This window comes from Chrysochloris asiatica, unplaced genomic scaffold (assembly GCF_000296735.1).
Source record: "Chrysochloris asiatica unplaced genomic scaffold, ChrAsi1.0 scaffold00314, whole genome shotgun sequence".
NCBI lineage: Eukaryota > Metazoa > Chordata > Mammalia > Afrosoricida > Chrysochloridae > Chrysochloris > Chrysochloris asiatica.
This window is the reverse complement of record NW_006408832.1, coordinates 959,696-983,543: the sequence shown is the minus strand read 5'-3', so window position 1 is coordinate 983,543 and position 23,848 is coordinate 959,696. Positions and strand designations below refer to the sequence as shown.

Here is a 23,848-nt window from a genome sequence, read left to right as displayed (position 1 = left end):
TTCCAACTTACAGCAGCCCCACATACAACGGAACAAAACATGGTCGAGTACTGTGCCGTGCCAAGTCCACTGTTGTAACCTGGGTGTCTGACGGGGAGTGTGAGGGGTGGAAGGGGCATGGGATCTGGTCATGCACCTCTCTGCACAGTGACGTTCAAATATGTTAAAGGGCAGTCCAGCATCGTGCTGGCTGGGGGCCACACTGGGCAGCGGGGACTTAAGAAAGTATGGGGGGGGCAGTGAGGACACAGCCAGCCAGCCCATGGTGAGAGCAGACATGGGGTGGGGAGTGGTGGTCGAGAGGGCTTCAGGATGAGACCACTGCAGTATGGTACTGTGCCAATGAGAAGTTGGTAGGGGCCTGGGATGTAGGGGAGTGGGGGCAATGGCTGTGGGAATGGCCTTTTGGGGGTGGCGGCATTGGAGAGAACAACCCTCCACCCTCTATGACGGAAGCAAGATCTGCTGGTATGGTGGGCGGTGTGTGGCTCACCCCACCTTCCCAGGGCCGAAGACCTGATAGAGCGACCTAGGAGAGGAGAGCGGCTGAGACCCGAGAATGGAACAGGGCGTTGGGCAGGACTGAAGTTTCCATGACTGGCAATACCAGTCCGCATTTCTGTCCCCATCAAATTCAGCTGTTTGGCCATAAGCCAAGTTTCCCCAGCTCATCTGGTGTAAGAAAACAGGTCAAGGGAGAGTGGGCTGAAGGCAGGCCTCCGCCAAAGCCCAGAGGGAAGGAAGGTCAGGACAAAGCAGTGGACACTGAGACAGGGGCTGGCTCGCCAGCTGTAGGCCCACAGGATAGGCACAGCGCTGAGGTCAGGTTACTAGGGGGAAGCAGGTGAGGGATCCTGGTGGTCCGAGGGTGTGGTGCTCGGAGCTATTGGAGGCGCACTAATTGGTAAAGACCAGGTTTGGATCAAGGTGTGGTAGAAGAAAAGACCTTGGAAGGTGCGCAGGTCTGTCCCACATACTGGACGTCGTCTCTGTACGTCACTGAAATCACCAAGACTTGCGGCAGGAGCAGAGCTGGGACATCACGGCAGAGAAGGGGCCTGGAGATAGTCAGCATCACACACATTCTCTAGGATGACCGCGAGAGACATTTAGACAGGAGGAAAGGTCTGCAAACAGCCACGAGGAACACGAGGGGTCACAACCCAGAGATACTTAGGAAAGAGACAAGTGCTCTTGGCTCAGGTTCAAGACTATTTTCCCTGGATGTGGATCCCAGTTTCCTGCCTCTCTGTGTCTACTGATGTTGGATGGAACATGGCACACTGTGTACAACATGCTGTAGAGACAGGGTTCTCATGTTGTTCTAACAAGTACTTACTGATTGTTGTTGTTGTTATGTGCCGTGGAGTTGGTTCCGACTCATAGTGACCCCGCACAGGGTTTCCGAGGCTGTAAATCTTTACGGGAGCAGAAAGCCTCGTCTTTCTCCCTCAGAACAGCTGGTAATTTCAAACTGCTGACCCTGAGGATAGCAGCCCGATTCGTAACCACTACGCTAGCAGAGCTCCTTGGTGATTGGCCACCTTGGTTTTACACTGTCAGGGGGGGTCTGCAGAGTCCTGGAGTCCTGCTGAAGGATAAGCACTGGGCTGCACGGTCAGCAGTTCAAACTCAACAGTTGCTCCTTGAAAACCCTATAGGGGGTCACTATGAGTCAGAACTGACTTCCTGGCATTTCACAGGGTGGGTCTGCAGAAAGTCCAAGTGTTTCCTAAGCCCCCTGAAGTTGGCAAGACTCACCTCCCAAACTCTGTCAGCCCTGGACTCTGCGGAGCTTGACTGTAGCTTTGAGAGTGGGTCTGAGCAGCTCTTCGGGGAGGATGTGGTTCTTACCTCTACAGCCTTTCTGACATCAGCACTGCTCTTCTAGCAGCTTCACCATCCCATAAGCCTCTGGTGGGCTGGTTTGGGGCCGGGGCTGCCTAGCTCTCAGCCACCTACTTCCAACTGCCCTAAACTTTGATCTCTGCTTCTCTAGCTCAGCACAACCACTCCCAGGCCAAGAGCCAGGTAACCGTGGGGCACCACTCTCTCAGGGACTACAGTCTTGCGCTGCCTGGGACTTGGACATCTGCGGTAGGAGGGCACAGCCAGACTGTCTCTTATTAGTAAAAGCACATGCCAAGTCTCCTGGGGAGGAAGCCAGCATGTGCAGAGCAGCCCGATTTTCACAGACTTTGTGGGGCGACAGGTCCCTGCTTAGGGAAACCCCCATGACTAAATCCTGAGCCGGCTCCTGTTGGGGTCTGCACCTGACCCAGAGAAGATACAGCTTGAGGCTGTCAGCTTTACTTAATGTCTCAGTAAACTGCTAGTGTGTGAGGTGTGTGTCATGGGAGAGGGGAGGCCAGTGTGTGAGGGGCGGGACGTGGGAGAGGGGCGGGTAGTGTGTGAGGGGCGTGACGTGGGAGAGGGGCGGGTAGTGTGTGAGGGGTGTGACATGGGAGAGGGGAGGCCAGTGTGTGAGGGGTGTGACGTGGGAGAGGGGCGTGACGTGATTTTGTGGCAGCTAGTGTGTCAAGCAACAAGTGTGACATGGTGTGCAGCCCTTCCAGGTAAACTTTTCTTCAAGGGATCACTGCAGAAAGAATACTATTTGGTCTCGTCTAGACCATTTCCCCTGGTCTCACTTTTTACCGCCTTTTAAATCAATTTGACATTTTGAAGATATCCCGGCTAGAACACGTCACACTAGGGCTCTTAGTGTCTTTCCAATCCCTCCCTCCTTGCGCTTTGGTCTGTACAATGCCTGTGTTTCGCCTTCCACTCAGTGTCCTATCTGCTGACAAGTCTGCCCAGGAACTGTCCTCATCTCAGAGTCTGCATTGCTCCATTCTACAATTCCCACTTGGTTCTTTTGATGGGTCCCATTTCTTTGCTGGATCCTGATGTGTCATTTAACTAGCTTCTATGGTATCCATATCCTCTTGTAAACTTGAACTCTTGGTTGGATTCCGATGAAACATTCAGTTCAGTATGCTTCGTAAATGAACCATACTAGGGGACACGTAGCATCAGGTGGTCCCACCATTAGGAGATGCAAGCAAAGTCTAATCCTTTGGATGACTGAGTGATTCCCAGGTGGCTTAGGAACATGCTTTCCCTTTGGTAATTAGCAGTCTCTGTGGACTCTCTGGGACTCTGGCCCCTGTCAAAGCATCCAGTTCGCCAAGGATTTTAGCTTCCACTGGTGTCCTGGCCTCAATCAGCACCTAGGGTTCTCCCACTGACCGGCTGGCTCCCTGGTGGCAGTTTTCCTAGGGACTGCCTCTTGGTTTCTTAAGACAAACACTCCACAGGAGGGTTGTACTTTGCGTTACAATGTTTCTTTTTTGGCTGATATTTACATAGAAAAATGGGCAGTACTTCTAAACTTAGTAACATTTTAACATTCTCAAGAAGTAGTCTCAGTACACATTTCACATACAATGTTGTTGTTGTTAGGTGCCACTGAGTCAATACAGACTCATTAGGACCCTACGCACAACAGAACGAAACACCCTCCCGGTCCTGGGCCAACCTCACAATTACTGCCACGCCTGAGCCCATTGATGCTGCTATAGTGTGTCAGGGAGCTCTTAAAGACCTGTATGGAATTACAAAAAAGGGGACGTATACCCTGGATGCTGCTGGTACCTGGGATGCCATCTGTTACTTCATATAAAGCAACTGTCTGCTCAGGAACTGTCTGATAATCAGGAAAGGGTGTTTGAAGATTTTAAATACTAACTTGATCATTTATTGATTTATAAGCATTGTATCACTTCAGGAATTCAGCTGGAAATTTTAGGTTGAAGAACAACACATTTCTTTTCTATTTGATGTGATGGGACACAGGTTCCTGGCTAAGGTTTTATTTTTCCCAAATGGACTGCCACCCTTAAGCAGAAGACTGCAAGCTGCCCAAGGAAACAGTAGTGAATGGGTCTGATAAGCTCTGTGGACTGAAAGTTAATTTATTTGATGTTTCATAAGCTGTCATTGACAATTGTTTTTGGTGTTTAACTGTCACTACGACAGGGTTGTAGTCTCTCACCATACTTATTCAACCTGTATGCTGAGCAAATAATCCAAGAAGCTGAGTTACAAGAAGAAAAACGTGGCATCAGGATTGGAGGAAGACTCATCAACAACCTGCGATATGCAGATGATATAACCTTGCTTGCTGAACTGGAAGAGGACTTAAAATATTTACTGATGAAGATCAAAGACCATAGCCTTTGGTATGGATTACATCTCAATGTAAAGAAAACAAAAGTCCTCACGACTGCATCAATAAACAACATTCTTATCAATGGAGAAAAGATTGAGGTTGTCAAGGACTTCATTCTTCTTGGATCAACCAACTATCAACACTCACAGAAGCAGCAGTCAAGAGATCAGACGACGTATTGCATTAGGCAAATCTGCTGCACAAGACCTTTTTAAAGTGTTGAAGAGCAGAGATGTCAGCTTGAGGACTAAGGTGCGCCTGACCCAAGCCATGGTATTTTCAATAACCTCATATGGATGCGAAAGCTGGACAGTGAATGAGGAAGACCGTAGAAGAATTGATGCTTTTGAATTATGGTGTTGGAGGAGAATATTGAAAGTGCCATGGGCTGCCAAAAGAACCAATAGATTCATTTTGGAAGCAGTGCAGCCAGAGTGCTCCTTGGAGGCCAGGATGACCAAACTTCATCTCTTCATACTTGGGACATATTGTCAGGGAGGACCAGATGCTGAAGAAGGATGTATCATGTTTGGTAAAGTGGAGGGTCAGAGAAAAAGAGGAAGACCCCCAGCGAGGTGGATTGGCCAGGTGGCAGCATTGATGGACTCAAGCGTGGCAACAGTAGTGAGGTTGCCCCAGGATCAGGCAATGTTTCACTTTGCTGTGTATAAGGTCACTATGGGTCGGTACTGACTCGATGGCACCTAACAACAACAACAATGCCCCTTTCAAGTTAGCTCTGGTGTTTCTGGACATGTTCCTTCTTTCTGATGTAACAGGTGCTCTAGCCACAGACTCAGTCATTTCCCCGAAAGGTGCTCAGAACCCTCGATCTCAGGACCAGGTATGCCAAGTGCTACTGGGGTGTTGTTGCTTTTAAGGGCCTGCAGACAGAGCTGGGGAACACTTTACTCATGAAGTGTTTATATATGTCCTGGGGCGATGCTGTGGGATAAGCACTGGACCACAAGGTCAGTGGTTCAAACTCACCAGCTGCTCCTCAGAAACCCTCTACAGGGTCACTATGAGTTGGAACCAACTTGACCGCACTTAACAACATTGTTATTTCTAATTAGAAATGATAATCAGTTATTTCTCCTCTTTGAGACTCCAATTATACATACATTGGACAGACTGATATTGTCCCATATGCCACTGTTGGTGATAAGTGCTGTTGGTTCCAACTGATAGCAACCCTGCACGGGGTTTCCAAGTAGTGTCTGGAGGGTCTGAATCACCAACCTTGTGGTTAACAGTTCCGTGCTTATCTTACAGCGCCACACCAGGACTCCTAGTTGTCAGAGATGCTATTTTTTTCCAATTCCTCACTCCTTGTGCTTTATAGTTTCTATGTTTTACCTTTAAATTAATTGTCCCATCTGCTGATAACACCCTTCCTGTAAATGTTTTCATGTCAGACACTAATCCCTTCTACAATCTTTTTTGGGTTTCTATTTCTCTGATGAGATTACCCCTCTGTGTTTTATGTCCATTTCCCTGCCCCAGCCCCCCCGTAAATCATTAAATACATTTATAACATCTGTTTGAAAGTCCTTGCCTGCCAAGTCCAGTATCTGTCACCTCTGAGCCTCTACTTTTATCTACTGCTGCATAGAATACTATCTCAAATGTATATGCTGAAAACACCAAACCCTTACTGTCCCTCAGTTTCTGGGGGCCAGGAATCTGCAGTGGTTCTTGGGTGGTCTTGGCTCAGGGTGTGTCATAGGGAGGACCTCAGGGTACCAGTAGGGAGTATGGTCATCTCAGGCTTGACAGTGGTGGGATTCATACCTCTGACTGTTTGGGCAGTCTGGATCCTCGCTGGATTGAAACCAAAACATCAGCTCCATTCCACATAGACCTATCCACAGGGTTGGTGGCTCTCCCCAGCGATGAGACGCCATGGCACAAGCTAAGCTTTTTATCACCTAATCTTGGAAGAGTAAGCTCATGACTTCTGCTGTATTCTCTTGGTTAGAAACCAGTCAGGAAGCTCGGAGACTACTCACAGGGAGGACCTGACCCAAGAGTGTGAGTGCCAGGTGGCAGGTGTCCGCGGGGCCACCCAGTGTCTACGAATTCAATGATAAAGTTCATTTCAAAGACCTTCTTTAGACAGCATAAGAGATGAGTATACACATGGACCTCACCAGATGGAATACATAGAAATCACATTGGCTACATTTGCGGAAAGAGACAATGTAAAAGCTCCATATCATCAGTGAAAACAAGGCCAGGGGCACACTGTAGAACAGACCACCAATTACTCATACGCAAATTCAAACTGAAGCTGAAGAAAATGAAAACAAGTCCATGAAAGACAAAATAGGACCTTGAATATATCACACTTGAATTTAGAGATCATCTGAAGAACAGATTTGATGCATTAAACACTAAAGACCAAAGACAAGAGTTGTGGGATGACATCAAGGACATCAAACAGGAAGAAAGCAAAAAGTCATTAAGAAGACAAGAAAGAAAGAAAAGGTCAAAATGGATGTCAGAAGAGACACTGAAACTTGCTCTCCAGCGTAGAGATGCTAAAGCAGATGGAAGAAATGAGGAGGTCCAAGAGCTGAACAGAAAATTTCTAAGATCAGCTCGAGAAGATAAAGCCAAATATTACAACAAAATGTGCAAAGATCTGGAGTCAGAAAACGAAAAAGGAAGAACATGCTCAGCATTTCTCAAGCTGGGGGAATTGAAGAAAAAAATTCAAGCCTCAACTATTGTTATTGAAAGATTCACTGGGCACATTATTGAATGATGCAGAAAGTATCAAGAGAAGATGGAAGGAATCCACAGAGTCACTGTACCAAAAGGAAATGGTTAATGTTCAACCATTTCAAGAGGTAGCATATGATCAAGAGCCAATGATACTCAGGGAGGAAGTCCAAGGCGCATTGAAGGAATTGGCAAAGAACAAGGCACCAGGAAATTGATGGAATAAAAACTGAAATCTTTCAAGAAAGTGAGGCGGCACAGGAGGCACTCACTCATCTCTGCCAAGAAATCTGGAAGACAACTATCTGGCCGATTGATTGGTAGAGATCTGTATTTGGGCCCATTCCCTAAAGAGGTGACCCAATGGAATGTGGAAATCATCGGACAATCACTTTGAGATCTCATGCGCGTAAACTTTTGCTGAAGGTAATACAGAAACGGCTGCCATCATACATTGACAGAGAACTTCCACATGTTCAAGCTGGATTCAGAAGAGGCCGTGGAATGAGGGATATCATTGCTGATGTCTGATGGATCTTGGCTGAAAGCAGAGAATATCAGAAGGATGTTTACCTGTGCTTTATTGACTACGCAAAGGCTTTTGATTGTGTGGCTCATGACAACCTATGGACAACATTGCGAAGTATGAGTATTCCGGAATTATGGTGTTGGAGGAGAATACTGAAAGTGCCATGGGCTGCCAAAAGAACCAACAGATCTGTGTTGGAAGAAGTGAAGCCAGAGTGCTCCTTGGAGGCCAAGATGGCCAAACTTCGTCTCTCATACTTCAGACATTTTGTCAGGAGGCACCAGTCACTGGAGAAGGATATCATGTTTGGTAAGGTGGAGGGTCAGAGAAAAAGAGGAAGACCCCCAATGAGATGGACTGGCTAAGTGGCAGTATCGATGGACTCGAGCGTGGCTACAGTAGTGAGGTTGGCCCAGGATCGGGCAGTGTTTCGTTCTGCTGTGCATAGGGTCACTATGAGTCGGTACCAACTTGTTAGCACCTAACAACAACAACAACCTCCCTCCTTGCTGAAAACTGGGAGCTAGAGAAAAGTACTGGGAAGACATCACACGTGCTATTATTGGTGTCGTAGTTAAAGCTTAGGTTTGTCCAGTCCTGTCAGAGTGAGTGACTGGGGCTGAGCTCCCTTGTAATGAAGGAATGCAAACACAAACCATGAGTGGCGGGCAGCATGGCTGGTAGAGGCGGCGGCTCCGGGACCCAGTGACGGCGTGGTGCTGTCCAGCCTCTCAGAGCAGCATGGGGTTGTACCGACAGTCTGCCAGCCCTCGAGCTATCATCCTGTCCTCAGGATGTGCCCTACAAATTCAGGAGGGGCCGACAGAGACGGGGAGTGAAGGGGGCAGTGGTGTGGGGTGTGTCGGCCTGCAGACTCAGCCAGGACGGGTGTGCACATGGTGCTGCTCAGGACAGCGAGCTGGGTGCCGAGAGGTCAGGATACTTCCCCATCAGATGGTTTCTGCTCCCCTGGTTATCCCTTCTGGTGCGACACAGTGGACCACAAGGGGACAGGTGAAGTGCTAGCCGGGGTGTGGACACACCCTGGCCCCCTCCTTCAGAACCAGCCTGGGTAGGTGAGGTGACACATAGCACCTTGCCTGGAGCTCTCGCCACAAAGGGCTTTTTCTTCCCATTTTTCTGTATCATCTGACTATTTTGGGGTCAATGAGCAGACATACTTTTAGTATCAGGAAATACCAGACAAGTTATTTCCACTGTACAAACACACCGTGAGATCTTCTCCTCCTTTCTCGTCAGCTGTTTAGGATGGCAGATGTGTGCAGTGAGTCTGTGTGTGTGGGTATCCGAAGACTTCACGGAGGCACTACGGAGTGTGTGTCCACACTGAGGTCCTACTGGTGGCCACAAGAGTGCCCAGTACACTACGGACTGACGACACCATGGCAGACCGCAACACTAACTCCTTATTGTAATGTATTTGCCAAGCTGACTAATAAGAATGAAATGGCTCTCCCGTCTCCCTCTCCATACTGGGCTTCCACCTGCACCTTTGTGAGAGGTGTCTGGATCACAGGACGTGAGCCCTTCTCAGGGGGTGCACGGTGGGCACGGTCATCAACAGTTGTTCTCCACCCACCCAACAGACCGCGTGTCAGGCACTGCTCTAGCGTGGGAGAAGAGACCCCAACACAAGGGAAGACGCATCTGTAAGAGAAGAGTGTAGGACTTGCGCTTCCGACGGTGACAAAATAACCAGAGCTGGATACCACTAGCCAGCTACTGCGACGCCGGACAACAGGCTTCCTGGAACCAAGCCTGGGAGCTCTAGGACTGTTCTGGAGATTGGGGAGGGGACCCAAACCGAGCCTGGTGGCCACGCAGAGTTGAGGACAGAGAGGCAGAGGCACTGGGCATTTCTGGAGGAGTGAGCTGTGTGAGTAAAAACTCTGGAAATCTCATGGGGCCTAAGTCTCAGACTGAAAACAAAGGCACATCAACGTAACATGGAGTCTGTGAGACTGACCCAAGAGCACCTGGTGGGGACCCAGAGCTGGATACTGACCAGAGTGGACAGGCGTGTTCAAGCCCAGGGACATGTAGTAGAGACCTCAGGAGGGTCACTCCTCCCATCTTAGGCCCCCCGAGCACAGGCTACTTTAGATTCATCCTCATCAAGTGGGAAGTAAGCCTCGGCAGCCTCGAATAGCACCTGACTGCCTGGCAGCTAGAAAGTCCAAGGAAGTCTAGACATTCGAAAACCGAACAGACACAAAGGCCACCACCTAGTAAAAATTATTAGACGTGTAACAGGAAGATTTAGAGGAAAACGTAAGCATAATGAGGAGAGAACACAGAAAGTACAATAAAAGAATCAAAGGCTTCTTTTCTTTACACTTGGAGACAGGTGACCTGAAATCACACCTGCAGTGCACGGGTGAGAAGCAGGAGACTGGGTATGGCACACGAAAAAGCGATACCACGGAAGCAGCAGAAACAATGCGAACCAAAGCACACAAGGGTCACCGCCTGGAGGCCAGAGGTGTGGAAGCACCTCGGCGATCGGACATGGACAAGCACACGCGTAACTGGGGTTTCCGAAAGACACTGGGGAGAGGGTGGGTCAGGTATTTTCTGAGTGTTCCATACTTGATGAAAATGGCCGATCCAAGATCCGAGAGGTTCAATAAACCCTAGTGCATCATAGTAAAGACACCGTATCCAAGTTGCTAAAACCCTAACACTAAGGACTTCACTTTGTGGATGACTGTTTGTAGCCCCTTTGGAGGAGTTTGTGAAGACTTCTTACATGGTTCCTCTTTCTACTGACTCTGTATTACCTTCTTAAAAACCACACCTATCGTTAAGAGCCAGACACATGGTCAATTCCAAAAGCGCTGACTGCAGAAACCTACCCAGCACTTCCTTCTAGTGTCTGGGCGTGGAGCCTTCGAATCAATGGCAATTCTAGGATCTGGTCAATACAGGGCTCCTCACACTACCACACGCACTATGATCACAGGTAACTTGTCAAAATGCAATTGTGATTCAGTCTGCACCTGGGGGGTGGGGGGGTGAGGGCAGAACTCAGAGCTTACTACAGGCTGGAGATGTTCAATGCACACAGCGCCTGACTCAGTGGGCCACTCTAGTCAGTGTCAACAATCAGCACAGGGTAAACTTACCCAGAATTCCTGCAGCTCTGTTAGATGGTTGATATTTTCAATCTTTTTGATTCTGTTTGATGCAATGTCCAACATCGTGAGTTTGTTCTAAAATAAGGAGATAAATTTGTCCTGAATTACCTCAGTTCAGGGTTTCTGGGTGAGGGTGTAGAGCTTCAGGGAGGAGCACCCGCACTGGACAGCATGCAGACCAGGGTCAGGAGGACTGCCCGCTGCCAGCAGCTGCAGGGGCACCCTCACCCCATGGAGACCATCCCCGCTGCTGGGATTTGTAGCTATCGGACTTGATCCCCCATCCATTGCTGCCCCAGGCTCCAGAGCAAGAGTCCTCTGCTTACAAGCCAAGGTGGCGTGGCCTGGGGACACCGTGGAATCCTCCCAAATGTCCTCTCTCCATCTGGGAAGCAGGAGCAGGCTTTCCTGAGAACCTTCCAAGGGCAGCTGTCCTGTGTGACCCAGGACTTCGCATTTGGCAGGTGCTACTCTGATTTCTCTCCTAGAAGTGCCCGCCACATGCCCACTCTCCAGTCACACCAGCTAAGCCTGGGTCGGATGTTTCTTGGCAGCGCAGGGTTGGCTTTGGCAAATAGGATGTTTCTTTTAAGCTTTAAGATTTAATGGAAGGCTAAGACTGGATGGCCATGCAGTGTGACAGCTACGGTTAACCGAGCCAAATGGCAGGTCTCCCCAAAACTTAAAGAAGCTGTACCAGCTGGTGGCAGGCCTCTGCTAACAGTCGCTCCTTCCCCGTCCCCAGGACGGAGGCTCCCTTTCTTCTATTCCCTCTTGTATTCTTAGGGTTCTGAGTCCACACTTTAGGGGAACATAAAGTTGTCTCCGTGAGATGAGAGCAGAGCCCACCCAAAGCCTCTGGCCCGCATGGGACTACGGCAGTGCTCTGTGGACCCAACCTCAGTCCCACCTTCCTGGTGAGCTATGTGGCCGCTGTGACACGTCCTTCCTGAGGCTGAGGGGACATGCTTGCAGTGGACTAAGGCCACACAATGCCAGGGGACTTCCCAGCTGCAGGACCTTGCCGGTCTCCAGAGTCTAAAGGCCCTAAGATGATACCACAGAAGAGGCCGCTGGGACAATGGTGGCCACAAGGCCGAGCAGATGGCAGCCAAGAGCCAGGGGACACGGCCGGGGAGAGGTGGCTGCTCATCTGAAAGGAAGGAGGTCCTTGGGTAGGGTGGGGTTAGAACTGAGAACACCCTGGGTAAAGAAGGGCCTGTGGGAACGGGGTCCACTGAATAGATAGTGCTGGACCTGGCTCAATCCTGAGGAGAGTCAAAGTCACCTCCCAGCACAAAAACAAACAGCCTACAAAGTGAGGCACCATGCTAAACAAGAAACCCCCCAGGAAAGCTCACAGACAGACAGACGGCCCATGTCTTACCGACAGGAAGCCCTGAGCCACGGCTGCTGTACCTGTTGAGGCGGAACAAGGAGGAACCCCCACCACACCACACCACACCCAGCCGACCCTGAGCCACAGTGACCTGGCTCCTTAGGGTTTCTGAGTCTGTCTGTTTTTACAGGAGCACACAGACTCTCTTTCTCCCTCGGAGCAGTAGGTGGGTCTGAACCACAGACCTTGCAACTAGCAGCAAGTGCTTAACCATTGCACCACCAAGGTCCCTGAACATGACACAGCTGCCTGTCCGGTCTGTCCCAGAGCCAGCCCCCATCACGACTCTCCTCTGCCTCCCTCTCCAGATTCAGGACACCTGGATTAGACGGCACACTGAATGCCCCAATCTGGGGGTACCAGCTCTCATGGAGATGTCCAGAACCTGGTCTCCCCGGGACATGGTCCAGGAGGGCCTTGTAGGACTGACAGGCTCTGCTCCCAACAACAAAAAGGGGCCACGGGGCATCAGTGCCACCAGGACACAAACAGATAAAAAAGCAATAAAATTCGACGAGCAAAAGTCCTTTATTGGCAGGGGAGCGCGCACCGGGGCGGATGCTCCCTGAGCGGGGCTGGTGCCTGTGTAGTCTAAAGTCTAAGGACTGGCTTGGGGGCCTGGTGGGGGGGGGGGGTGGGACCAGGTGTGGGGCTGAAGCTGCCCCTGGGGGGGGGAGGGGGCAGGGGCTGAGAAAGCGCAGGAGCCACTGAGGGCAACCAGCCCTAGACCCCTGCAAACTAGAGTCCTGAGGCCCAGGCAGAGGTACCGCCACACTGTGCGGGGTGCGGGGCATCCCAGGCACACCCAGTAGCCCTCCACATGTGCTCTCAGGCTTTCCGTGTGAGCGGGGGGCACTTGGTGTTCATCTCTCTCCAGAAGCAGAGTCTGCGCCAGGCCAGCCCTTAAGACCGGCCCCCCGCCCCCTGCCCTCACCGGCCCGGGCTAACTGCCGATGTCTTACATTGCTCTCCAGACCCTCGATGACCTCGATGCCGTTGTGGCTGAGGTAGAGCTCCCGCAGGTTCACCAAGTTCTGCAGCCCCTCGATCTTCGTCAGCCGGTTGCTCTGCAAGAGAGCGCCAGTGCTCAGGTCAGGTGGGGGCAGGTGACGGGGCATCAGGACAGGTGGGTGTCCCTAGAACCCTGAGCATGCGGTGGGGTGGACGTTGGAAACATAGAGTCGGTTGTATGTGGCTCTCATGTGCAGGACTTGACGGCGTGACACAGAGAACGTGCTTTGATGAGGTGTGCTTCGGGAAGGTCTACAAGGTCGGGGTCACTGGATGTTTAAGATCGACCACGACTCCAGTCAAATCCCACAGGATGGTGAGCATCATCAGGACAAAGAAGGAAGTTTCTGCAATGGAGCTCACACCAGCGTATGCCAGTGTGCCCCCTGATGGTAACATGGAGTGACGAGGCTAATGCCCCTCAGTCCTGCTGCCCCTGAAAGTGGGGTGCACTGTGGGGGCCGAGCTGGGTGGGTGAAGGCGGTGATACCTGCATACTGAGGACGGTGAGGTTGGTAAGTGCATCTAGGTTCTGAAGTTTAGTAATCTTGTTTTTCCCCAGAAACAAACTGTCGAGGTTGGTCAAGCTGTCAACATTTTCAATGGCCTGTGGAGTACAGAGAAGGGATGTCCTGGATAAGTAGCCCACAGCTCTGTGGACACAGGCCAAGGGTTTTCCTGCCTGGACAAGTCCTCGTGAAATCTCCTGATGGACAAAGAAAGAAGGTGGATGGGGTTCCAGTCCCTCCTACTTGTCCCCGTGTGTAAGTTTTCACAGTGCTCTGGGATTCTGGGAGCACTCGGTCCCTGTCCTGCTGACTTCAGAGCTGATACATTATTAAGACTGTTCAGTCTGAGTCTCCCAGAAGCAGGCGCTGGCTCTTGCTCTCCTTGCTGGAAGCCACGCGGCACCATTCACACTGTTCCTTCAGTAACTACGAGCCACAGGCATGTGTAGGGGCCATGTTGTCCCATCTGTGTCCCAGCGCTGGGCCCAGGCCTATGAGAGCTTGGTCTCCCCATTCTAAGCTCGCTGCTCCCCAAGGGAAGTCGTCTTTCAGCATCTCTGACTAAGACCACCTTCCTCCTGATGTGGTTGCTGAGGTCCCTCAGGCCACGGACCCCTACTCACACCACCATTCTGGCTGGCATCCTGCCCAACTCTCCAAGGTCACAAAGCTGAGCCTGGGCCATGAGGGTTACTGTCTCCTGAAGCCAAACAGCCACCTCAGGAATGAAGCAGGAGGGGACACCCACACCACACCAGGCTTGGCAGGGCCTCTGACTCCTCTTACGACAACCCCTGGAGGCCAGAGGTGGGGGTCAGATGATCTTCACTTACAGATGTTCTACCTGGGGTGATGCTGTAGGGACAGCATGAGATTGTGAACCACAAGGTCGGTAGTTCAAACCCGCCAGCGGCTCCTCGAAAACCCTTTACAGAGTGGTTATGAGACAACATCGACTTGATGGCACTTAACAACCACCACTGCCCCGAATACTGAATACTGAGATAGGATGGAGAGCAGCAGAATATTGTCAGATACAGAGCTGGAAGATGAGCCCCTCAGGTTGGAAGGCACTTACAATACAACTGGGGAAGAGCTGCCGCCTCAAAGGAGCTGACTGGGATGAAGAGAATGGAGTAAATCTTTGGAGACCTTCATTTGCTGATAGAGAACAACTCAAAATGAGGAGAAACAGCTTTAAGCATCCATTAGTTATTGGAACACGGGATGTACAAAATATGAATTTAGAGAAATTGTAAGTTGTCAAAAACGAAATGGAACGCATAAACATTGATATCCTAGGCACTAATGAACAGAAATGGACTGGTATTCGCCATTTTGAATCTGACAGTCACATGTTTACTATGATGGGAATGACATATTGAAGAGGAATGGTGCCACATTATCAAAAGAACATGTTAAGATCTACCTTGAAGTATAATGCTGTCTGTCATTGGATAACATCCATACGCCTACAAGGAGACATGGTGTGGTGCTGTAGGGTAAGTATTCAACCTCAAGGTCAATTTCAAACTCACCAGGCACTCCTCAGAAACTGTATACAGGGATGCTACGGGTCAGAACTGACTCAACGGCACTTACCAACACCACCAAGAATGACCAGTTAATACCACGACTATTCAATAAGTCAATGATGAAGAATTCTACCAACTTCTTCAGTCTGAAATTGATCAAACAGGCAACCAAGACGTATTGACAATCATTGGCGAATGGAACGCAAAGGTTGGAAACAAAGAGGAAGGGTCAGTAACTGGAAAATATGGCCTTGGTGAAAGAAATGATGCTAGAGATTCCATATTCTATGCAAATACTTTTTTATACAACATAAAAGATGACTATACACATGGGCCTCACCAGATGGAATACACAGAAATCACACTGACTATATTTGTGGGAAAAGCTCAATCTCATCAGGCAAAACAAGGCCAGGTACAGACGCAAGTTTAGGCTGAAGAGGAAGGAAATTAAAACAAGTCCACAAAAGTCAAAGTATGACAGTGAACGTCTCCCATTTGAATTCAGACATCATCTCACGTACAGATTTGATGCATCAGACATTAATGACAAAAGACAAGAAGACTTGTGGGATGGAAGACATTAGAAGCTCATACTGTAATGAAGCAAAAGGTCACTAATAAAAAAAAGACCACAATGGGTGTCAGAAGAGACACTGAAACTTGCTCTCCAGTGTAGAGACGCTAAAGCCAATGGAAGAAATGAGGAGGTCAAAGAGTTAATAAACAGAACATTTCAAAGGGCGTCTTGAGAAAACAAAGTCAAACATTATAATGAGATGTGCAAAGACCTGGAGCTGGAAAACCAAAAGGGAAGAAAGAACAGGCTCAGCATTTCTCAAGCTGACAGAATGGAAGAAAACATGCTAGCAAGTTGCAATACTGAAGGATTCTCTGGGCGAAACCTTGTATGATGTAGAAAGCATCAAAAGCAGATGGAAGGAATACTCAGAGTCACTGTACCAAAAGAAACGGTCAGTGTTCAACCATTTCAACAGGTAGCATCTGATGAAGAGCCAATGATCTTGTAAGAAGTCCAAGTGCCCTGAAGGTATCCACAAAGAACAAGGCTCTGAAATTGATGGAATAAATTGAAATCTTTCAACAAACTGATGTGGCATTGGAGGCACTCAATTCATCTATGCCAAGAAATTTGGAAAAGACCTACCTGGCCAACTGATTGAAGAGAAACATATCTGTGCCCAACGGAATGTGGAAATCATCAGACAGTATTATTAACATTTCATGCAAGTAAAATTTTGCTACAGATAATTCAAAAATGGCTGCGATGGTACATCGACAGGGAAATGCCAGAGGTTCACGCTGACTTCGGATGAGGACACAGATCCAGGGATATCACTGCTGACATCACATGGATCTTGGCTGAAAGCAGAGCATACCATGAATATGTTCATCTGTGCTTTCTTGACTGTGCAAAGGTTTTCAGCTGTGCAGATCATGACACGCTATGGAAAACATTTTGGAGAATGAGTATTCCAGGATACTTCATTGTGCCCGTCAGGAACTTATACATAGACCAAGAGGGAGTCATTTGAGCAGAACAGAACAAGGGGATATGGAGTAGTTTAAATTTAGAAAAGGTGTGTGCCATAGTTGTATTCTTTCACCACACTTATTCAGTCTGTATGCTGAACAAATCATTCGAGAAGCTGGAGTCTCTGAAGCAGAACGTGGCATCAGGATTGGAGGAAGACTCAGTAACCTGCGACATTAAGATAATTTAGATTCAGCCTGAATCTGCATATTTGGCTCTCCTGGACTTATTTTCATTTTCCTCAGCTTCAGCCTGGATTTGCATATGAGTAATTGATGGTCTGTTCCACAGTCTGCCCCTGGCCTTGTTCAAGCTGATGATATGGAGCTTTTCCACCGTCTCTTCCCACAGATGTAGTCAATTTGATTTCTGTGTATTCCATGTGGTGAGGTCCATGTGTATAGTCGTCTTTTATGCTGCTTAAAAAGTCTCTGGTCTTGCAGAATTCTACCATGTGACTTCCAGCATCATTTCTATCACCAAGGCCATATTTTCCAACCATTGATCCTTCCTCTTTGCTTCCAATCTCCAGTGATTATCAATACATCTTGATTGCATGTTTCATCAATTTCTTACGGAAGAAGCTGGTAGAATTCTTCAATTTCATCCTCACTGGCTTTGGTGGTTGGTGTGTAAATTTGAATAATCGTGGTAGTAACTGGTCTTCCTTATGGTGGTGGTGGTGTGCTGTGGAGTTGGTTCCGACTCATAGTGAGCCTGTACAGGAATTCCGAGGCTGTAAACCTTCACGGGAATAGAAAACCTCATCTTTCTCCCATGGAACTGTTGGTAGTTTCAAACTGATAACCTTGAGGTTAGCAGCCTGACTTGTAGCCACTATGCTACCAGAGCTCCTGGTCTTCTTTGTAGGTGTCTGGAATATAACGCTATCAGGATAGATATCAAGATAGATCTTGATATGTTCTTTCTGATGATGAATGCGACACCAATTCTCTTCATTGTCATTCCTGGCATAGTAAACCATGTGGTTGTCAGATTCAAAATGGCTAATACCAGTCCATTTCAGCTCACTAATGTCTAGGATATCGATGTTGATGGGTTCTATTTCATTTTTGACAATTTCTAATTTTCCCAGATTTGTACTTTGTACATTCCATGTTCCGATTATTAATGCATGTTTCCAGCTGTTCCTCTTCATTTTGAGTTGTGCCCCATCAGCAAATGAAGGTCCTGAGGGCTTTACTCCATGTCATCAAGGTCAATTCACCAGATGGAATACACAGAATCAAATTGACTGCATCTGTGGCAAGAGATGGTGGAAAAGCTCCATATCATCAGCCAAAACAAGGCCAGAGGCAGACTGGAGGAGAGACCCTCAATTGCTTACATGCAAGTTCAGGCTGAAGCTGAAGAAAGTTCAAACAAGTCCATGAGAGTCAAACTATGACCTTGACCATATCTCACCTGAATTGAGAGAACATCTGAAGAACAGATTGGATGCATTAAACATTAGTGACCAAACACCAGAAGAGTTGTGGGATGACATAGTGTAAGAAGAAAGCAAAAAGTTCTTAAGAAGACAAGAAAGAAGGAAAAGACCCAAATGGATGTCAGAAGAGATTCTGAAAGTTGCTCTCCAGCACAGAAATGTGAAAGCAAAATGGAAGAAGTGAGGAGATACTACTAGAGCTGAACAGAAAATGTCAAAGGTCAGCTGGAGAAGACAAAGTCAACCATCATAGCACAATGTACAAAGAGCTCGAGTTAGAAAACCAAAAGGGAAGTACACGCTCAACATTTCTCCAGCTGAGGAAGTGAAGAATACTACAAACGTCTACTTGTGGTATTGAAGGGTTTTATGGGAGCTCTGGTTGTGTAGTAGTTACAACTTCTCAAGGTCAGCAGTTCGAAACTACCAGCGGTTCTACAGGAGAGAGATGAGGCATTCTGCTCCTGTAAAGATTTACAGCCTCAGAAACCCTGTGCGGGGTCACTCCACAGTACTTACCAACAATGAGTAAATTATTGAATGTTGCACAAAGCATCAAAAAATGATGGCAGAAATACAGAGTCACTGTACCAAAAAGAAGTGATCGATGTTCAACTGATTCAAGAGGGGGCATACGATCAAGAGCCAATGATACTGAAGGAAGAAGACCAAGGTACAGTGAAGGTGTTGGCAAAAAACAAGGCACCAGAAATTGATGGACTACAAATGGAAACCTTTCAACCAACTGATGTCCACTGGAGGCACTCACTCATCTCTGCCAAGAAATCTGGAAGGCAACTAGCTATCTGGCTGACTGGAGGAGATCCATATTTGTGCCCATTCCAAAGAAAGGTGACCCAACAGAATGTGGAAATCATCGGACAATCTCTTTGATATTCAAGCGAGTAAATTTTGCTAAAGCTAATACAGAATCAGCTGCACCCATACATTGACAGAGAACTTCTAGAGGTTCAAGCCAGATTCAGAAGAACGAGAGTTATCATTGCTGATGTCCGATGGATCTTGCCTGAAAGCAGAGAATATCAGAAGGATGTTTACCTGTGCTTTATTGAGTATGCAAAGGCTTTCGATTGTGTGGATCATGACAAGCTATGGACAACATTGAGAAGTATGAGTATTCTGAAACACTTAATTGTGCTCATGAGGAATCTGTACATAGACCAAGAGGTAGTGGTTCAAATAGAATAAGGGAACACCGAGTGGTTCAAAATTAGGGAAGGTGTGTGCCAGGGTTGTATTCTTTCACCATACTTATTCAGAAAAACGTGGCATCAGGATTGGAGGAAGACTCATTAATAACCTGTGAAATGCAGATGATACAACCTTGCTTGCTGAAAGTGAAGAGGACTTTAAATTCTGATGAAGCTCAAAGACCACAGCCTTTGGTATGGGTTGCATCTTAATATAAAGAAAACAAAACTCCTCACCACTGGACCAATAAAAAACATCCCTATCAATGGAGAAAATATTGAAGTTGTCAAAGACAACTTTTGCTAGGATCAACCATCAATGCTCATGGAAGCAGCAATCAAGAAATCAAACGACATATTGCATTGGGCAAATCTGTTGCACAAGACCTCTTTAAAGTGTTCAAGAGCAAAGAAGTCAGTTTGAGGACTAAGGTACGCCTGACCCAAGCCACGGTATTTTCAATAATGTCACACGCATGTGAAAGTCGGACAGTGAATAAGGAAGACCGTAGAAGAATTGATGTATTTGAATTTTGGTATTGGAGGAGAATATTGAAAGTATCGTGGACTGCCAAAAGAACAAACAAATCTGTGTTGGAAGAAATGCAGCCAGAGTGCTCCTTGAAGCCAGGATAGCCAGACTTTGTCTCTCTCATACTTCGGACATATTATCAAGAGAGACCAGTCCCTGGAGGAGGACATTATGCTTGGTAAAGTGAAGGGTCAAGGAAAAAGAGGAGGACCCCAACAAGATGGACTGCCATGATGACTCACAGCTACTATTATTTTACTTGAAAGCAAAACACCCCAGGAAGAGGATTAACTCCTCAGTTTCCAAAGAAACATCACCTGTCATATAAAAATCATTAGCCAAGCAAACATTCTGACCCCCTTGGATCACATGACTGGGCCCAGCTTCTAGACCCCAGGCCCCTTGGGCACATACCCGGATGCGGTTGGATCCCAGCTCCAACATCTGTAGCTGATGCAAACTGCTAATGTTGTCAATTTTATTGATTTTATTGTTGACCAAGAAGAGTTTTTTCAGTTGAGTCAACTTGTCAATTCCTTCAATGTTCCTCAGCAGGTTAAAAGAAACATCGAGAACCCTGAGGAGAGGCAGACATTTATGGTTTTAACAAGCATGTTAATACTTAACTTAGAGGCCGTATTGTCTCACATTGTCTTGCAGACCTGCAGGGGCCCAGGCTGGTACTGATGCTGCAGGTGGGGGCCCCGACCCTCAGCGCTGTCTGGATGAGCTTTATCTGAGAGCAGACCCAGGACCCGGTTCAGCACATACATGGGATCAAGTAAGTGCTGAGTGAGAGTAAGTTCAGCAAAAAGCAGAGGGGTAGGGGTTCGGGTGAAATGACCCCAGGCCCTGACTCCTTAGAGCAGAAACGTGACTTGTCCCTTTATTCTAAGAAAAGATTTTATATGGCCTTTCAGGCTGCCTTTCCCTACCCTGCTTCCACATTGGGCTGGAAGCAGTCTTGGTTGCATGGCGGGTGGCCAATGGTGGAGTGGCCTTAGATGGGACCTGGGGTGGGGGCGGCCAGCCCTGACTCACTCCAGCTCTGTCAGTGCCTCCAGGTTCTCCATCTTCGTGATCTGGTTGTCATAGAGATCCAGCTCGCGAAGGCTCTGCAGCGCCTCCAAGTTCTCGATGCATTTGATTAAGTTCTGCCGCAGGCAGAGAGTCTAGGGAGGGGGGGAGGGAGGGGGCAGACGGGGCGTGAGACCCTGTCACAGGGACAGAGAGCACGGCCTCCTGGGAGCATCTGGCAGGGCCGTGAGCGCTGGGAAGTCCCTACAAGCACACCCACGACAAGGAAGCAGACTTCCAACGAGGCCCACCCAGCGGCCTGCTGGTCAGTGTCCCCGATGGCTGAGGTCACAGGTGGGCTCAGGGGAAGCGGCCCCTCTGCACATGCCCACGGGACCCCCGTCTCACCTTCACTCTCTTCAACACCTCAAACCCTTCGATTTTCCCAATGCGGTAATGGTTTAGATCCACATCCTGAAACACACAGAACTCCCACTCAGCTTCTGAAAGGGAGCCAGGAGAAGAGGTCTGCTGGGGAGGGGAGAGGCAGGAGACAGACTGCCCGGTGGTCTCTGGGGTAGCCAGGAACCGTGTTTTGATATAAAGCAGACCCTCCATGTGGAAACCCTCTTCCCCCGGCTCCCCTGAGCTCTGCGATGTACCCTAATCATGTTACTGTTGGGGAGCAGCTGCAGGTTCAGGGAAGGGCCCCACGTACACCAAGTCAGTGGCAGAGAGACTCACCCTGAACTAGCACCACATTTCCCCATTTACAATGTCGTCATTCAACCCACAGAACTGGACACCAAGTGTGAAAGACTTTTCATATGCCTCAAAAGTCTCAGAGATCAAATGGAGATGGAACCTTGACAGCGGGCACTTTGGAATCAGAGGGCGGGGGTAGGGGGCGAGCGGCACTGTTACCTCAGCGTCTCCATCTAGGTTGATGGTCTCCATGTCCACAGGCAGCTCATGTTCTTCTGGAGAAAAGGAGAGAAAGGTGCTGACTGCGGGCAGTGAGGAGCTGGGACGGGCTAAGGTCTGGAGAGGAGGTGGAGAGAAGATACAGATGACGGAGCAGCTATGGAGGAGGGGACGGGACACTGAGGCTGCTGGTCACATGTGGGCAAAGGCCCTGTGCTGACAACGTGCAGGGTTCTCCTCCGTGTTTAAGACAGTAGCACACCAGGCCATTTGAAGAAAGACCACGCCGGGCCTATCACATGCTCTAGGACAAACATTTCTCTCTACTAAAAGCAAACCACAATGACGCACAGCTCAGTGCTCCCGCCGAAGAACTGACATGCATGTCTCAGCTGTGAGCAGTTTTCCCCAGGATTGAAAGGTGCAGCCAGCTGTCCTGCTGGGATGCCCAGAGCCTGCAGTCTTGTGCAGGTACAAGCACATCACCCTTCATGGGAACCTAGGTGAGCATCTGCCTCTCAAAGGATTCTACAGGCAAACCCAAAGCCCACCAACCCCCAAACACAATGCAATTCACTCACTCTAACAACAAACATCAAATGGACAAGCACTGCCCACTGACAGCACTGTCCACACCTCCCCGGTTGTCTATGGACAGCCTGACTGAGAGTCCAGGTTAAGGAATCCAAAGGAGTTGGGCAAAACCAAGAGATACACCCGAGAGTCTCCTAAAGATGGTGACCATTCAACGTGGGAATTCGGAAGCTATCCTGAAAGATGCTCTACAGTTCAGGCCATGGGTCACTTATTGCCCCAGTGGGACATCACCGAGTAGAGGATGCTATAAATAACCCACTGGGCTGGCAGTGGTCACGTGACGGCCGGGTTCTGCCTGCCTCACAGCCAGTGCAGGGCACGCTACACTTTTCTGAAATTACTTTTTATTGACCGTGCGTGCTGAAGAAGTTAGGAAACGAAGCAAATGCAAACAATTGAGCTAATGTCTGGATTTGTGTTATTAGATCGAAACCAAACCAACCACTGCCTCAGAGTCAATCCTGGCCCTATCTGTATCCATCTTCATGGGGGCCAATGGTCTCATCTTTCTCCTGTGGCTCAGCAGGTGGGTTTGAACTGCTGATCTCATGGTTAGCAGTCCAATGCTTATTTAGTCCGCAGTACCACCAAGGCTTCTGATTTGAACTAAAAACCTAAACACAGGCAGGAGCAGGGCCTTTTCCCTCAGAACACTTGAGCAGGGGAGAGAGCGTGACTTCTCTGCCCAAATCCCACCCCAATACCAGGGGCAGGATGACTGTCTTGTGTCTTCACAGTACAGAGCTGCGGATGGCCAGCTGAAGTGCTTTCCTACACAGAGATCAGATAACAAGAGCGCTTCTCTGCCCCTCTCCCCTGGGCGTTCACTTCCACCCACATCACTCCCAGAGTGCCAGCTCCAGAAAAGCAATGTGAGTCTACTTTTGTGGCAGTCTCCTTTCGCCTTAAAATGAGGTTGCCATAGTTACCAGTCATCTTCACTGGTACAGAGAGCAGTGTTACTTAAAAAAATTAGTTCAGCTAAAAAAAATAAGAAAAAGAATTTTTTTTTTGTTATTGTAAAAGCAAAGAATGATTTAATGAACATCCTAAAATTTCACCCTTGGCTCTAAGGCTGTGAAGCCGAGACTATACGAGTTCCCCTTAAACCATTTGAAATGCTTTTCCTCTTAATTCACTGCCATCAGGTCAATTCTGACTCATTGGGACCCTTGAGGACAGAGCAGAACTGCTCCGAGTCGGTCCATCTTTACACCACGTGCAACAGCCTCGTCTTTCTCCTGCTGAGCAGCTGCTGAGCTTGAACTGCCAACTTAGCAGTTAGCAGCCCAAGGCTTAACCCGCCGCACCACCAGCTGCTCCGTAAAGACCGGCAGTCTCCGAAGCTCTGTCCAGGGGCACTGAGTTGGACTCGATTTGTTGGCGGTGGGTTTGTTTTGTAACAGCGTCCCTGGGAAACCACCCCAGGCTCTGCCCCACGTGGGACACCTTCCCCCCTC

General features: G+C 48.7%; 1 protein-coding gene across 2 annotated transcripts in view; it reads right to left on the bottom strand.

The window, feature by feature from the left end:
* PPP1R7 (protein phosphatase 1, regulatory subunit 7) overlaps positions 1 to 23,848 on the bottom strand; it is a 30,635-nt gene that overhangs the window by 4,398 nt on the left and 2,389 nt on the right. For both annotated transcript variants that reach the window (XM_006875206.1, XM_006875205.1), the window contains 7 exons: positions 21,792 to 21,847; positions 21,276 to 21,341; positions 20,892 to 21,022; positions 20,265 to 20,427; positions 13,549 to 13,665; positions 13,010 to 13,114; positions 10,637 to 10,723 (listed from right to left, as the gene is read on the bottom strand). In XM_006875206.1, coding sequence (XP_006875268.1) covers positions 10,637 to 10,723; positions 13,010 to 13,114; positions 13,549 to 13,665; positions 20,265 to 20,427; positions 20,892 to 21,022; positions 21,276 to 21,341; positions 21,792 to 21,847 — 725 coding nt within the window. The remainder of the gene's footprint in view (positions 1 to 10,636; positions 10,724 to 13,009; positions 13,115 to 13,548; positions 13,666 to 20,264; positions 20,428 to 20,891; positions 21,023 to 21,275; positions 21,342 to 21,791; positions 21,848 to 23,848) is intronic.